General features: G+C 41.4%; 1 protein-coding gene across 1 annotated transcript in view; it reads left to right on the forward strand.

Annotated features, from left to right (window-relative positions):
* The window catches only part of LOC139658371 (transmembrane protein 132D), a 43,926-nt gene extending 38,584 nt beyond the window's left edge, over positions 1–5,342 (forward strand). The window contains exons 10-11 of the mRNA XM_071536485.1: positions 3,798–4,119; positions 4,159–5,342. Coding sequence (XP_071392586.1) covers positions 3,798–4,119; positions 4,159–5,342 — 1,506 coding nt within the window. The remainder of the gene's footprint in view (positions 1–3,797; positions 4,120–4,158) is intronic.
* The last annotated feature ends 13,271 nt before the right edge of the window (positions 5,343–18,613 follow it).

Here is an 18,613-nt window from a genome sequence, read left to right on the forward strand (position 1 = left end):
AAGGGCTACACTAAGTAATTGTACTGTCTTTATGGAAGCTCTGATCCACCATGGATGAGCATCAGGCTACCCACGTGTGCTATAGACAAGGTTTTATTAATGAGGTTACCCACGGGCAAATATACTATACTTATATAATACTATACATATATATATATATATATATATATATATATATATATATATTGTGTAAAGGTTAGTTTAGGTTATTTCCATCTTCGCTCTGTGCCACTAACATCGCAGCCATGCCATTGCCTGTGCGCAAACTTTTAAGACATGCTTTTCCCAGTTCTTAAATAATGTGGGTAATCAACAGATAATTGTGAGCCTCTGGCGTTGATAAATCACATCCACTGACAATTTCAATATTTCTCTCCTCCTACTCTGCGCTCCAGCCTTGGAACACCCACAAATGCATATATAATAAGGCAACAGCATAAAGAACAGCGGCATCCTGATAGACCCATTTTTCAAGCGCAAATGCCCTGTGCACTGTTAGTAGATCAAAAAACAAGATATTAGTGGCTATTTGATATGTGCATGTGCAAACCTTCAGTAAGTAAGTAAGTAGAGCTTTATTTATAGAGCACCTTTTAAAGCCTCCATTAAATGAACTCCCATTAGTTTTACTTTGTGGAAAACAGAGTATCTTTAATGGTGACCTCATGCTGCACTAGTAGGTGTAAATGTGGTTGTTTCTGACCAATAAAACAATCAGATTTATGAACAGTCCCACCCCTCCCATCAAAGAAAATTGCCTTTCTCTCTCTGACTGACATTCCATTGGTTTAGACTTTTGAATGATCCCTCACTGCATTATGTCCCGCCACCGCAGGCTGTTTCAACAGGAAAGGCATCAAATCCAGGAAGTAAAGATGCACTTTCAGACAAAAGAGCAAAAACTAAATACTGATCTTAATGATTAGATTTTAGATTGGCCGGCACTGCTGCTCTGTTCAGACCTGCATGCTTAACAGTTCAGAGGCCACATTGGACTTGATCAAATTTTAGTTGATTTTAATTTTAAAGTTACAATTAATCCTAAATCTACTGGATTACTAATGCACTGCCATGCACCAGGAGAAAACACTAAGAGCATCTTATGGAGCAGCTGACAATGGTAGGTAGGAAACTTGCATCATAAATAGGCAGTGGTCCTTTTGCTACAACCACTGCAGAAGTTTCAGTGTGATTCATGTGTGAGTCATATTGACGTCTGTAGGGACAGAATGGTTGAAAAACACCGTTTGATGATTCATGTTTACGATACAACAAAGCATGACACAATGGCTTAGGGGGAAATAGTATAAAGTCGGGATAGGTAATAGGAACTGTCCCCGCTGAATAGGTCGTGCTGCTTAGTCAGAGCTTGGGTTGGAGGGACCTGGAAACTCTGGTGTGGGGCAGGGATTGATTCTTCTTGATGGAGGAATCTGACAACTATGGATTTAGGTCAGGGGAGGGACCTGGCACCTCTGGAAGTAGGGGGGAGGAGGGAAACTGACATCTCTGGAAACTGTGAGGAGGAATGTGGGAACTCTGAATGAAAGGAGAAGAGGGATCTGGTTTCTTTGAAGAAAAGGAGGAGGGGAAACCTTGCATCTCTGGGAGGAAAGTGGAGGGAAATCCAGGCATTTCCTGGTAGGAGGTGGAGATGGGCCCTGATCTCTGTGGGAGAGTTGTGAAATATGCCGCTGTCTTATCTTTGAGAGGAGTCCTGGCTTGCAAGTTACGTCATCTTTAGAAGAGGAGGATCTATTCTTCTCTGAGCTGGAAGTGAAGAAGCCTTCTGCTCTCTGTGACAAAACGGTGGTGATGCATGATCACCTTGACCTTCACAACTCCTACTGTTATTTTGTTTGGCAACTTATGAATATTCTTGTGGAGAACCACAGATCCATTGGGCATATTTTGCATTATTCAGCATTGTGATTTATGATGTTGAGAAACATCCAAATATGAAAGCAAAGTAGGGTTGGTTATTCTTTCTTTTGGATACTTTGCAACTGCTTGAAGCGCAGAAGTCAACATTTCAATGGCAAAGTCCTTTTTTAGGTTTGAAATCATTTGTCCCTGTATGTATAATTAAATGTTTTGCTCCTCTCACTTTATCTTCAGAGATAATTTTCAATAACTGAAAAAATATGGTTATGTTAGGCCACTGCGCCAGTGCTTTTGACTACATAATTTTACAGATTGATTGCTATTTTACAGTTGTCATATATTTACAGAACTTGTTGAACCATAAATGCCGATGCATGACAACAATAACAAGGCTAGATGAGTAGTAGTAATAGTCATTGAATAAACAATAATATTGCATAAACATAATAATAAAGTTGTGCTTTGGATTCCAGATTTTTACTAAGGAATTTATAATGAGTTTATCTGAAAATGTCCTGATTTAAAAAAACCTAAATGTACTTAATGTGCCGGACAGAATTAAGACCAAAATTAACATGTCTGTATACCTTTTAAATGCTCTCATTTTGTAAATTACCAACAATAAGGGTTCAGTCGTTCCTGCATCATTAATAGACCAGATGCACTGTATGCACCACACACACTATCATTTTAAACAGCTTTATTGTGAAATGTCTGTAAAAGGGGGCTTAATATTTCGCTATCAACTTAGTAAGATAAGATGGCATCTGTGTTATTAATGCATCCTAAGTGTTCATTTCCCAACAAAGAAATGATGAGCTTGTGCAGAGCGGATTTGGATAACAGGAGAGTATAACAATAGAGCATATTTAACTATGACCTAGGGGTCTAATAACATTTGCGTATTCTTTTTGCTTCCCAGAATGCAAAGTCATTGTGTTCACAGCCCAGACTATCATTTACAGTTGTCATGCTGTGTGAGAGAGGCGGAGGCAGACAGGGTGCACAGATGATCATTTTAAAAGCTCACTCACACATTTAGCCGTGGCAGCGTGCCCATTCCAAAGCAGCTCCCCGAAGCAGGCATGGGGCAACAATTAGGCGGTCCATAGCTGTTGGAATGACAGTCCATGTTACCTACAATGTCACTGTGGCTGGCCTGCCCCCGTCAATACTAAACTATTAGAACCAAGCGCACATGACTGGCCATTTGTTTCTGTGATGGCAGGCTGTTAATGTACTGCTCAGGGTGATTCATAATGTAGTCAAACACAAAATATAGGTTAGATCTGTGGTGATCCAGTGGCTCACTTTAGCAAGAAAATAGGTCATTCTCTATTAATGTGATTGGATTGGCTAATTCTCCTCTTATGATGATGAGGGTGTTATTTTATGTATTTGTTCTTATTATTTTATTCTTCTTTTTGATCCACTACGGTTAAGATATATCTCACACTATGACTTTATAGAGCTGTGATTTATGGTACAATAGCACCCAATTATAAGGAGATTAGCATAGAGAATTTACTGCCACCAACAATCATGGCAATATAATCTACAGAATACAAAAATACAGCAATGCAAATTGAAAACTGTAAACGCAGGTTACTGTTAATCGTAACTCCTGCACTGGACCATTAGCTAGTTATGCCAGAGAACATGTAGAAAGAAATTGGCATATGCTTCAGCTGTCAGTCAAGGCTGAGGGAGAATATTGATTCTCTGTTTGTGTTTTGACCTGCTTTTCTGCATGTGAACTCTGCATTGCTCTGTTGTCATATAAACTGGTTTTGTCTTTTCTTCTTTCCTTCTTTCACTCTCTCCTTCTCTCTTTATTTCTGTTTTTCTCTCTATCACTTTCCCTCTCTATATCTCTCTCTCTGTATCTCTCTCCAACACCCTGTCCCATGCAGGAAGCAGTGGTCAGCTGCTGGGTTCAGTTCAGTGACGGTGCAGTCATGCCTCTGGAGCTGTTTGACCGCAGTATCTACTCTCTGACCGTCTCTACCCCAGATGAGGGGGTAGCCACGGTACGCCGCACCCCACAGTCCACATTTGTAGTGGTGCAGGGTGAAGGTGAAGGCCAGGGGGCGCTGGTGAGGGTGGAGCTGAGGATCTGTGAGGAGTGTCAGAAGTCCAAGAGGAAGAGCAAGTTGGCAGTGGGCATGGGGATTCTCAGGATCAACTTCCAGGCGAACAGCAAAATCACGGGAGGAGGTGGGGTTAGTGGGGTTGGCACAGATGGAAATAAAGACTATGATGGTGATGTGTCAGAAGTGGTGGGAGAGCGCAAGATGGTGGCGACGTCGCAGCGTGCTGTGACAGATGGGGACAGGGATAAACGGTTGTTCAGAAGCACAATGCCTGACCGTCGAGACACCACCCTGGCAGAGACCACCACCTCGACCACACCTTCAACCACCAGATATGTTCAGCCACAGGTGGTATGGATAGGAACGACTACCAGAGCTACCACCTATAGCATCAGCTCCACCACCACCGCCACTACAACTACCACCACCACCACCACCACCACCGCAACTGTAACCAAACCTGGCACAAATAAACCACTGGGCACTGGCGGACCTGGTATGGAGAAAACAGTGGGTGTAGCGGGTAAAGGAGACGGGCAGAGGAGAAGCTATGGGAACATGCTGGATAACCCCAATCCCCCCCCTAAAAAAGACATTCCTAGAGCAGAGCTGACACCCAAGAAGGAGCCTCCCAAGGCTAAACCCCCCAAAGTAATTGAGAGCGACCTCATCAGGACATTCCGGGCCATGTCGGACTTGGAGATCGGCATGTACGCCTTGGTGGGGGTCTCGTGCGTGGCTATCTTTGCTTTCTTGCTCAACTGTGCCTCGTACAACCTCTGCTTCCGGAATCACAAGTCCCCCATACAGGCGAGCCCGTCCCCCAGCGGGGACCCGAAGGATCACAAGCATGACTGGGTGTGGCTGGGGACGAACAGCCGCGGTGCTCCGGCCCCAGAAGCCCTGGTCCAGGCTTCCTCGCTGAAACGGGAGGCCCATCGCCCGCTGGAGTCCCACCATTCCATAGACTCCATGGGCCACCGCAGCCTGGAGAGCAGCCTGACCTCGGTGAGCGCCGCCCCCGTCCCCGAGAGAACAGCCACTCTGGGCCGCAGCCGGTCCAGCTCCCAGCAGCATATTCAGGGAAAGGTGGTTGACCCCATGGCAGGTCGCTCAGCCACCCTGCTGGCGAGGCCACACCGCAGCGAGCCCCTCCATTCCCCCACCAGTAAGAGGAACCAGGTCCAGTTCACCACCTTCACCACCCTGGACATCAAGCACTTGGCCGCGCTGAAGAAGAACGGTGTGGACTTTAACTGGGCCAACCAGCAGCCGCTGCAGCATCATGTGGTCTCTGCTGAGCTCCAAACACCGTTACCTGACATGCCCTGGCCTGTAGTCAAACCATTTGGAGAGCCGCAGTGAGCTTGTTGGTGTGTGTGTGTGTGTGTGTGTGTGTGTGTGTGTGTGTGTGTGTGTGTGTGTGTGTGTGTGTGTGTGTGCATGCGTGTTTGCGTGTGAGCGATGAAGTGTGGAGATACTTTAATGTGGTATGTCCCAAAAAAAAACAGAGACAGAGTTCATTTTGTGATCAATAAATCTTTATTAAGATGATTAGTAGATGTATTTAATGAAAAGTTTAGGTTCGATGCGTTTTATATGAATAAAATGTGTGCTCAGTGGGAGAGTGTAAATACAGTATATATTGGTGTACACATAAATAGCATCATAAGAGATACTGTGTTGATTTAATAAAAATCCAAACCAAATGCAAGATTTTATCCTCTAGATGCAAGATTCTTGTATTTGAAAAAGATATACTGTCCAGATTTGGTGCTGTAAATAAACATATATTTATACTGTTAATTATTTCTACATTTCTAACTCTAAACAAATTAACTTTAATTTCCTTTTACTTTTGTACAATTCTAACCCTAACCCTGTAGAAATAGTGTCAGACATACAGTAGCTAGTTGTCAGGGTAAATGCAGTATGGGAGAGATTATTTCTTGTAAGTAATTTTATGCTTTCCAGCCTTTTGTACTTTTTGTATGATTCCTCTGCAGAATACCTGATTAGTTTATGCAATCTGTTGGAGAATTTGCAACATTTATGAAATTTATTTTGAGTGATTTTCCACCACTAGAGTTTTATTCAAATCAAATGCATGCTATGCAAATACAGTCCATGCACAATTTGAAGTGGACATTTTTCCAGAATTTGCAATGAAGTTACCTTGGGCTCCGGGCTTCCCTTGGGGGCCTAGTTCTGCAATTTGTAAAAATGTTGAATCTTGGTCTCTTGACACACAGCAATACATATTCAAGCATAAGTTTTTCATGTGTAAATGAAGATGGATGATGCCTTGTCTATGCAACAACCTCCTATTTTTTAAACCAAGATGTGATGTGTAATTCCTATGAGATCCTATCAATAAAGAGCAAATGGATACACTGGTTGTAGTTGGAATGAAATTCAATTAGGATTGATGTCCTCACTCTGACAATTTACAAGTGCAGTGCAGTATTTGACATGTCTGCCAATATTGGGATTCTGTGCATCTTTGGCTTTTATTTCTGCTCAAATAAAAAAAGTCTGTTACACTGAAAATAAGAGAAGATTGGAAAAGACAGATAGAGAATGTGATATCTCCTCATCTTGTGTATTGTGATCATGTCTCCCAAGGATTTACAGGTGTTTTATGCCCTGTGAAGGCTCACATATGAGAACGCTCCTGACTCATTTGTCTCCCTTTCTCCATCTCCCCGTCTCTGTCTCTCTCTGTCTCTCTGAGCTGACCAAAGCCACACATCTCTAAATTACATTCTAGGAGCTGTGATGCATAAACACTGTACCCAGCTTAAACTAGCCCAGATAATCTGATGCCCTGCACCTCAGGAACCGGCAGCTGTGGATATGACAGCACGCATCGCCACTCCCTGCTGCACAACAGCATCGGGTGGATTTGGAATTTTGATAAAAGCAATTTTAATAACTTGCCCCAAAATACTCTACCTACAGGCCTAGCATTTTTGTTATGCGTATAAACTCTCTCCCCTTTCCAGTCGATTTATCTGTCCAACAGGAGTAGGAAAGGTAAACAAACTCGCCTCGGAGATAAGCAATGATTCAAAGTGGTCTCTGCAGTGCATCGTGGTCCAGCATCTTTGATTGCAGACCTGCTGTATCATCGACGACGATGCAGAGCTCAGAGAGTTCAGAGAAATATAATCACTAACATTTAAAAGCCTGCATTGATATTATGACAACAAGGGAGTGAGTACAATTTTCTCAATTAGCTTGAATACCGAAATGCCATAGTTTACTTCATTCTTAAGACATTTCTTCAGCCAGTTTTGAACACTAGGTCTCCCACATGAGGAATGAATTCGCCACTAGGTCCTATACTGTCTATGTGAGATATTTAGATTTATGACTGTTCCAACTAATCATACTCATCATGCAAGCTTTGGCTGCCATATGAGTTTGTATAATTTCCTAGCTGCACCATCATTACATTGATCGAGTGAGATACAGGCATATAGGCTTAGCAGTCAGGGTTACTCATATGCATATAATGATGTATTTCAATCAAAAACCATGTGAGTTTGTCTTGCAAACAACAGGATAGGAGTGGAGTCTCTCAGTATCATTACAGCAGATCTCTAATCTGGAGCATCAGCTTCCCTATTGACAGATTTAAGGGATTGGGGTCATTGTGTTGGAGGATTAGTGTGCATTAGTGGACCCTCTCCATGGCACATGACCGTTAATGTGGGCCAAAAGAGACAAGGTCATTTACTTCACAAGGCTTGCTTTCCACAGGTTGGGCACATGGTCGCAGATGGAGGCAGGTGTTTGTGAAAAGGTGCAATTGCAAATGGATGAAGAAAAAATATATATATAAAATGAAGTTCATAGCGGACATGTTTTTAAAAGCATTTCCTTAATTGGGATATATTTATAAATGGTACCATACAGCTACTGCATCGATATAGATAGATATATATATAGATATATAGATATATAGATAGATAGATAGATAGATAGCAGGTGACTCAGGCTGTGTGGCAGCTCATTAAAACAAAGCATTGCAAACATCCTGGTTCTCTCCTGGTTGTTGTCATCTCATGTCAGACTGACAGCCCTCTCTGTGCGTCATGAGATAATGTCACCAATTTTACAAAGAAAAGCAGAAGAAGAGTATTTCACGCTAACGAGACAGAGTAAAGAAAAAAATAGTTTTGTAAGAAAAAACCCCCAAAAGAAATAACAGCCATAATTTACAGGAGATGAAACTAAACCATACCTAAAACAAGTTGCCTGATGAAAGTGAAATCTACATGGTCTCAATAGTCCCCAGTGATTCATACTGTACTGGTACTAAATACAGTTCTGGCCAGGAAGGTCAACAGTGCTGTGCTATTCATACATGAGGGCCAAAAATGCTGAGCATCGCCTTCGCTGGCTAAATGGTCTCCAAGTCACATTGTAGTTTGAATGATACCAAGCTGTGGGAGATTGAAACTCTTAAACAGTATTTTCGTGTATATGATAAATAAACTCTAATGCCAGTAAATTGTCAGAGAACAGTAAATTGGATGTGTTCTGCAAGAGCAGTGAGATGTTTAGTAGACTACTAAATCTTAACTCCTGACTGTAGATATGGAGCGCAGAAAAGTTTGAAATTACTTTGTGATCCAGAAAAGAGTGGCTGTACATAACTCTGATGCAAATTTATTAAATCAATTGCCGACATTTTGACAGGCAGTCCATCTTCATGAGGGTGAGACATGAGGTCAGAGTATTTGGGTGCTTAAATAGTTTGATAAGTAAGTAAGCACGGGTGACACTAATTACCAATGTCACATGATAAGTAGAGTCACATCTCTATAATAGAATTTGTACATACAAATTTTGATTAAAAATGGTATATGTATTAGAGGCAATCTATGTATACTCATAACCATAAAAATCAAAATGTGAAAAAAAAGAGTGATCCAAAGATTCACCCAAATGTTAAATATCATAGACCAACAATGGCTAAAGATCAGAATATTCATACCCTCTATTCTCCCAGTACAGCTTAATTCATACAAAAAAACAATTATGTGAAAGATTGAAACTATGCAGGTACAAAAATAAATACAGCACCGCAAATAGGGAAATGTATAAGAGAGCTAAACGGCTCTCTTATAGGTTTTGTTATGTAAATTATCAAAATACAATGACAGAGAGGTCGAAGATATATAAATAAAGCAATAAATCTGAAGTCGTCATCATTGGCCCACACTCCCTCACCCGCTCCGCCCAGACCTTCTCACTCAACATGGACGGCTCCATTGTCACCCCCTCCACCCAGGTCCGCAACCTCGGAATCATCCTCGACCCCACCCTCTCCTTCCTACCTTACGTCAACCAGGTCACAAAAACTGCCTTCTTCCACCTCAGGAACATTGCTCGCCTCCGGCCCTCCCTGTCCTTTGCCGCCGCCGAAACACTTATCCATGCCCTCATAACTTCCAGACTCGACTACTGTAATAGCATCCTCTACGGCTCACCCAACAAAATCATCAATAAACTTCAATACGTCCAGAACTCCGCTGCCCGCCTGCTCACCTCCACCCGCCGCCGAGATCACATCACCCCTGTCCTTCACAACCTCCACTGGCTCCTGGTCAAATACAGAATTGACTTCAAAATACTACTCATCACCTACAAAGCCATAAACAACCTGGCCCCTCCCTACCTCTCCGACCTCCTCCCCCGACACACCCCTACCCGATGCCTCAGGTCTGCTGCCACTACCACTCTAAAGACCACCAGGACCAAGCTCCGGACCTGGGGTGACAGGGCCTTTTCAGTTGCTGCACCCTCCCTCTGGAACGCCCTCCCCAACCACATCCATCAGGCTAACACCCTACCATCTTTCAAACAAGCCCTCAAAACCCACCTGTTCAAGCTCGCTTTCACCTGCTAACCTCCTTCCCTCTCTCTCCTGTCCGTCCACCTCATGATTCCTTTTATTTTTTTTATTATAAATGCACCTATTAAATGATTTTACCCTGTATGTGAAGCGTCTTTGAGTACCTAGAAAAGCGCTATACAAGACTAATGTATTATTATTATTATTATTATTAAAGCAGCATAGATAAAAAGTAAAAAAAAATGTAATATCGTGACCAACAACATTGGCCATGGTATCTACAATAGCATTCAACATCAGGCATCGCTACACAAACAAGCAAAGTGCGAAACAGAAAAAGTGCTTTACACTGAAAGTCTGAGACAGTATGAATGATTAATTATTTCAGCAGCAGCATAGCCAATGTGGTGTGAGATATTTGTCAATATGATGCTCATATTCTGACAGAGGATGAAGACTTTGTTTATTGAAAGTGTGAGTTGGGTATTAATGAAAGCCACCGAGCACCACACAGTCTGACAAGGCCATCGCTGGTTCAGGTTGGGCCGACTTTAATTACAAACGAAAGTGCACAATGGCCTTGTCATTTTGATTTTCAGATTTGTCCGGTTTATGATTATGTGACCATCTTTGTTTGTATGAGTTTATCTCTGTGCATGGAAATAATTTGCAATATGCAGCTTAGATCAAACCGCTAGTTGAAAAATACTGTGTTTTTTTGGGGTTTTTTTTTTATGTTGCTACTCATTTTCTGGTCCTGTGCATATTGAGAGAAAGAGAGGTTATAATCCCTGGGTTGAAAATGATTCAGTTTTCAGGAAAATATCAACTCTTGCTCCAACAGCCAAATGTTTCCAGCTCAAATCAAGAGACCTGACAAGAAGACATCAAGTCTAGTGATGTTTATATGGTACACTTGTATAACTCATTTCACATTAATAATTTTTAGCAATATGGGAAAAATTACCATTGAATATAATGATAATCTGTCCAAATACCTTACGAACTATATACCATATACACATTACATACACACTGAAAAAGGCAACCATGTAAAAAAGGGCAGTCATTTTTTAGTTGTTCAGCCTACAGCTGAATTTTCTTTAATGTTAACATTCATCATGCACCTTGATCCTGCTCTGCTGCAATGCCTGTGCCTACATCTGCGTATTTTGCCTCATACTGCTTCATGGTCATCACAGACTATTGACTCTTCACCAGGAAACGGCAAAAGAGAGATCAAAAGATCTTTTAAACCATTTTAAAGACTGTGTGCAATTCCCTTATAAGTGCAATTAGTAGGAGAGGGTTCAGGCTGGATAGAGACTCAGCAATGATCTTCTTCATCACCTCTTAGAAAAAAGTGATGAAAAGTGATGCTTGTTCATGACCAACAAGGGAAGAACAGTACATATTGTTATCACTAGATAACAATAGGTCTAGTTTTTTATATAATGGAAAAAGCATATATGTTTTTGTTTTTTTGTTTTTTAAAGATTATTTTCTGGGCATTTTTGCCTTTATTAGAAAGTTGAAAGTTGAGAGACAGGAAAGAAAAGGCTGGATTCAAACCCAGGATGTTATGCTTACATGGTGCAAACCTTAAATCACTGAGCCACCAGGACACCAGAAAATAAATATTCCTCACCTATATTTGTCCAGGGAAGGTTTGTTGATCATGTGCTCTCTTTTTTCTCATCTTCACTTTTATATAGTTACACAACAGCGTCATCACAACCCAGAAGCATTGGAGCATCTGGGGGTTAAGGACACTAGTTGTTGAGGGGAAGAAGAGTTGTACTTGTTTACTCCACATATAGGATGCGGTCCCGACTATTATTGCCCTAATGTCATTTCACATTGACACACAATCACAATTGAATTCACCTTGAATACTCATAATATCAGCATGTTTTATCAATATTGTCCTTCACGTCTCTCTTCTACTGTATGGTTTGCATGTCACTTCCTTTCTCTGAGTCAACTGTTATGATTCACACAAACCCTCGTCTTAATCTTAGCATGTTCATATCCACAATATTATATTCACATTATATTCAATGTTATCTTCACAAATATACTCACATCCCACACACATACAAAACCCCTCACACAATGTACACATTACATGCACCTACCCACGCAGACAACACACACATACACAAAGCACACGTGCTGTCATCAGTTGAGTTAACTCCCCTTTCTCATTTGTACTTATCTTACTGTAATGAAGGCAATATGCCAGCTTCAAACATTACCTAATATGGCATCCTCTGCTCAAGTATAAAAGCGATGTTTCACCCCTGCTCTTTGCGCATTACTTGTACCCTCTTGACATTATGGCTCAGCTACACCGTGTGCGTTTCTGTTCCATCCATTTGTGTTGAAAGCGTCGGATCAGCTACCATTTACTTCAGTGCAGCTCCACTGGCCGCACTCGCAGCACGTTGACGGATCTGAAACGGAGCTGGATCAGAGCCGCAACTGGAGATACATATGGATCCTACTTTTTGTTGGGCTATGCAGCGGTCTGTTGTGTATTTGAGCCATATAAATGTGTATGCCAAGACTTTGCTTATTATAGTCATGTATCACCATGTCAGTAAAGAAAATAGAGGATACATAAACCAATGTCACTTAAATGTTAGAGATGAGTAGTGTTGTAGTCGAAACCACCTAAACCGAGACCGAGTCAAGACCAAGACCAGAGCGTATCAAGTCTGAGTCAAGACCAAGACTTTGAGGGGGCGAGACCGAGTCAAGACCAAGACCGAAGGGGGGCGAGACCGAGTCGAGACCGAGACCAGACCAATGCGAGTCCATTTTCAAGACCATGTAATCAGAGTGATGGCTCAACATTTACACCATTTCTCTGCTAAAATTAAAAAGAAAGAAAGCATTATTTAGGAATTTAAGTAAAATACAAATGGATGTACAGTATGTACTCAGTGACAGAAGGCAATCCTTTGAAACATTGCAATTCGATTTCACTGACCTTTGGAAAGGCTCAATACAGTGGGCAGAATGAAACAGAAGTGTTAAAACACCCTGAGCAGATAGCTTCACTAAAACATTCAAAATTATTATCAGGTTATAGCTGACCCTTGCTTTTATGTCACAATGTATAATTATTTTGATTCCTGAAATGAGAAGAAACATAAACTTAATGTCATGTATAGGCTACAAATTGTTTTTATGTTATAGTCTTTTGACTTTGACCAATGTGACAACTTGCCCCGCTCTCCCCTACTCAATCTGCCAGAGCCCTGCTGTGCAGACGAAAGTGAAACTTAAAATTCCACAATTTACTCGCCTGTGTTAGTAACGGTATAAACAGTAACCTGATAACACGTCTTCTGCTGCACTACAGACTTTAACGGTAACGTTATTACCTTGTGGAATTTAAGCCTAACATTAGTGAAATTATAATTTAACCGATAACTGTGTCGCAATGCTTTAATGCAGCGCGTTGAATTGAACGCGCCATGTGCCTGTATGGAATCGGTGCTTGTTCTTAGAACTGTTTTGCAAAACTCTCTGTGATTTCTGTAGGCAAATTGTATTATTCTCATTCTCTCCTCCTCAGCCACACATGGTGCTCTCTCCTGTATCCTGCGTTCTCTTTCTTGGCGCAGCTCAGAGGGGGGTGAGTGAGGGTGGCAGCATTTAATGGTTAATAAACTTTAAAAATCAAAATAAGCCAAGTTATCGGTTGCAATTTGAAGGGGACAGTTTTATATCCAATCACAGTAAAAAATAAATAAATCAGACAATGCACCGGCAGGTAATGATGCTACTGCACTTATGGTCTCGACTGGTCTTGAAATAAAATTCCGAGTCCTCTTTGTCCGAGACCGAGTCAAGACCGAGTAAAAATGCAGTCGAGTCCGAGACGAGACCAGCAAAATGTGGTCTTAAGACCGGTCTCGAGACCAAGACTGATCTCGAGTACTACAACACTAGAGATGAGGTTATCTATGAAGCTGCTGAGAAGCCTTCAATTGCTACAGTAGTAGTACACTCTCAAAAAAAAGTTGACAAAAGACAGTTTTAACCCACACAGCAGCCTTCATTGCAGAACAGCGTCTGAAAGGGAAGCCACACATACAGAGGAACACACCCACAGTGGACCAGGCAGGATGTCAGGCATAACATGTTGGTACAGCCTGCCCTTTATAGAGTTTTATTGAGTGGAATACTTTTGGTTCTTCCATTTGACTGCTATCTATTGTGGATTTCGCTGATTATTTCAATGATTTGAACCAATAATTTAGGGGTGGTTTATTTGGAAGTGCCTTTGTGTGACTTAACTTTCCTGTTTCTCTGTCTATGACCCTATTTTTTGGTATGTCAGAGGAATTTTACTGAAGTGACTAAAACCAAGCATTTAAACAAACCCCATACGAGTATAGAGAGAAAAATGAATATGAATGACTGCTTTAATACTAGCGTTTTTAAACTGTATTTTAAACTGTTAAAAGAAACCAGAGATACAGATGTATTATATGCCAGTTTCAATCCAGTTAATCTGACTAGGTTCATTTGACACATTGCTTGATTGCCTACTTGTCCACAAGCCATTACTCTGCCCAGAAACCTCCCAGACATCATTAGGCAATATTCAGATATTAGGGTTTTATTATCTGTCGTGGAGTACCATCTAAGTGTCTTAAACTTGGTCCTACTTAATTAACATGTCTCCAACTGGGCTCAAATATTCTGCTGTGTACAGAGTTATTAGACCGTGGTCTGTCTACTCACTTGGATACAATAGCAGATAGAGACCATTGTATATTAAATATACTTAGGAAAAATCCACCCTTGGATTGTTTTTACACTGATATATAATGTTCAGTGCATGTGGGCACTCATATTGGAAACAAGCTCCTGAAATTTGAATGTGTTCATATAGCAGAAAAATATTTCTCAAATATTGAAACTACTGGTTGTAAGTTGTTCATCCTCTTCCAGTAATCACAAATATATATTTCCTATTAAACTGTATAGTCAGTGCAATGGAAATATCTCGACGTGACATCATCTACATTTGGCCAATTGTCCACGGAAAAAGAAAAATACATCACTAAACAACAAAACGGACCCAGGAATAAGGTACATAATAGCTGTTTTCCAACAGTGTTAATGTTGTAAGTTAGATGCTTCCTTTAACTTCCCTCTGACACTCACTGCATACAATTACTGAATGCCCTATGCCACTAGACTAGGACACTAAAACACTAAGAAAACACTAAGGACAATGAGACATTAAGAAAATCAATCAGAGCATTCTGTTGTTGTTTCATACACCCGGTCCCAAGTGTGATATCAAGCGAGGCACAATGAAAGCCTCAATTAGCCTCCTTTCCTTTTAAATGAATACCTAGACTGGAAATTGGAGCCATGTTTCCAATGGGCAGAAGTCAATGATTCATCAGATCCCCAATCTTACAATCTTAAAATCATATTATCCCAGGTTTGCCCCTTCCAACAAGCCATTAGGGAAACCCTGGCTACACCCCACTTCAGCCAAATCGAATGCTTATTAACCAAACAGATTACGGAATTGGAAACAAGACATCATAATTCTGCTATCTTTATTCTGACAAACTTTAACAACTGTAACCTGAGAAATGAAGTTACCAAATACATATAATCAACTGATCAGCTGTGCAGGGAGAAAACACTGCATCACTTTTACCCAAACAATTGAGCTGCATTCCACCATTTTTCCACCCCCCTTGGGCAATTTGGACCATGCCACCAAACAGGTAGACACTGAAGGCAACCAAACTCTGGTTGGTTTAAGGGACTCCAGATCCTGAGCAAACTCAAGAACTAAGCTCATAGGAAGGGAAATTGAGATAAATATTGCCTGGCCAGAAGTCAGATCAATGAGGTTTCACAGCTACCAAGCAACAATGCAAGACCAGTTGGAGAGCCACCAATGACTCTCACAGTATGGCAGTCCCTAAACTCACTCACAGGCCATTTTCAAATACATGTTTCCCCAACAATAGTCGGCACAAGGGGAGCTAACAAACTGACTGGTGTTCACCAATTTCTTAAACCACTAGCTGTCCATAAGCAGCTATAAGTCACTATCTGCTTCAAATCATTTACCATTATCGGGTACCAAAGAAAGACATGATTACTTATCTGATTGCCTTCAGGCCAGTTGCTCTGACCTAAGTCATAATGAAGATCTTTGAGTGACTGGTACTGCCCAATCTGAAACAAGACCTGCTCATTGACCTTTTGCAGTTTGCCCCACAATACCTGGACACACATGGCTCCTCTACCAGGATTGTGTGTGTTGACTTTAACATTCGACAACATCATCTACCTCCTCACAAACTGTTACAACTAATCATTGTCCCAAAATCTGTGGGTGGATGTCCAACTTCCTGACAGACGGCAGTTTGTGCGGCTGGGACGAAACCTGTCAGACTCCTTCGCTGTAAACACAGGTACGTCAGTGCTCTCTCCCTTCCTCTACTTCCTGTACTCTAATGATTGTACATCCTGTCCATCAAACTGTGATGTCTGTGGTGGCCTCAGCACCAACAATGATGAATCCATGTGCAGGAGAGAGGTGGACCTCCTCATATCATGGCCTGCCACACATAGCTTGAGGCTGAATTCTGTCACGACTGTTGAGATGAGGATTGAAATCCAAAGGACCCCACCTGCTAGTCATCTCCTAGAGAACAATGGCTCAACTGTGAACTCAGCTGAATGGATCAAGTTTCTATCCACAATCATCAAGACCCTCAAATTGACGAGAATGCTTCCTTTTTAATCAAGAAACTCCAATGGAGGATGTTCTTTTTGGAGTAATCAAAGCTCAGTGTCTCACAAACAACCCCTGATCCATCTATTACAGGAACAGTGAATATTCAATATTCAAAAACATCCTCATCCTCCATCACGGTCAGGTTTTGCTTTGCCTCCTCCTGTTCCAAGGACAGGCTCCACCCAATTGCCCACACTATTAAGCATGTGATTGGCTGTCAGCTGCCTTCCATAAAAGAACTGCATGACACCAGGGTGAAGAAAGGGGCAGCAAGGATTGACAGTACTTGTCCAATAACAAGAACACCCTTACTTTGACAATTCTTCCCAACAGCTCTAACCCTAATAAACCAGCCATCACAAGACTCACCTCCTATGCACCATCTCAGTTTCTGGACTCTTCCTCACCATTCCATATAGAACACCCTGTATAGCTTTTTCTAAACCCACTACTGTTACTGGTTACTACCATGGTATTTATTACTGCATCATCATTTGCACAATCTTGCATGACTCAGTATCTGTGTGTCTTTTCATGTCACACCTCTTCAGTCCCGGGAATTATGTCAATGTTCAATAATGCTCATAATTTATTATATCCATCCTATCCTATTGGGAATAACTACCTCAAGCTACACTATACAAAGTACTCAGTAGACACTCAATACACCACCTGCCACCATACTGTGTACCAGGCTGCCTGAGTGCAGATAATGAATGAATATTGAGTGTATAGTCTATTGATTATTCCATGTCTCGCACTGTCCTTTGAAACATATGGTCCTTTTGTATTTGTACCATGTCAGTATATGCTGTGACTCTATGAAGGTTGTCAGTAGGTCTCTGCACCATTTCCACCAAATCAAATTGTTATGTATTTATTGTACTTGTCAAATGAGGTGATTCAGATTTTTGACTTCCATTTAATAATAATAATAATAATTGATTACATTTATATAGCACTTTTCTAGGTACTCAAAGCACTTCACATATGGGGGGGGGGGGACTCAACTCATCCACCACCGATGTGTAGCACCCACCTGGGTGATGCACGGCAGCCACCACACATCAGCTATCACAGTGGAGAGTAGAGGACTGAAAGAGCCAATTAGGTAACAAGGGAGGGTGGCTATGATGGAAGGAAGGCCTGTTTGGGAATTTTGCCAGGGCACCGGGGTTACACCCCTACTCTTACGATGAGTGCCGATGGGATCTTGATTGACCACAGAGTCAGGACCTCGGTTTTTAATGTCTCATCTGAAGGACGGTGCTCACTCACAGGACAGAGTCCCTGTCTCTGCCCTGGGGCATTGGGGGTATTATGCATGAGACCAGAGGGAAGAGCACCTCCTACTGGTCCTCCAACACCACTTCCAACACCAGGTGGTCTCCCATCCAAGGACTGACCACAGCCAAACCTGCTTAGCTTCCCAGGCAAGCTAGCAATGTGATGCAGGAGCTATGGTGCTGGCTGTGTTTGGAATGAATGGGAATTGTTTTTCTTGTTGCAAAGCCTGAAATACTGAGAAAATGAAACATCACCTCCCAGAAAAAAGTAGTTTATTTGCCTATCCAAACTAAAGTCTAAACCTCCAAACAATAAAACAAAAATCTAAACATTTTTACTATAGTGAACCTATTTTTTGTATCATGTTTAAGGGCATGGCACCTGACTAGACTGTGACAAATGCCCTACTGATCGAACCATTCTGACACTAACAGGAAATACACACTAAAAGTAACTGAAACTCAGTGAAATATAATGCATCCCTTCTTGTTCTGTGAGACACTTTTTTTGTTTTTTTGTTTTGTTTATTGTGTTTCCTTAATGTACTCTTTTACATCATTGTTATATTTTTTTTATCAAATTAATAATAATAATAAAAATAATAAAATAAATATGCCAAACATACATACTGCCCCTATATGGGTCTATATATACATAGAGCCACATCAATTCAGTAATACTTGTGTTGTG

Source organism: Centroberyx affinis, unplaced genomic scaffold, assembly GCF_046629955.1.
Source record: "Centroberyx affinis isolate AG114_WGS23_722 - 3 ecotype Tasmania unplaced genomic scaffold, CSIRO-AGI_Caff_v1 ptg002878l_1, whole genome shotgun sequence".
Lineage (NCBI taxonomy): Eukaryota > Metazoa > Chordata > Actinopteri > Beryciformes > Berycidae > Centroberyx > Centroberyx affinis.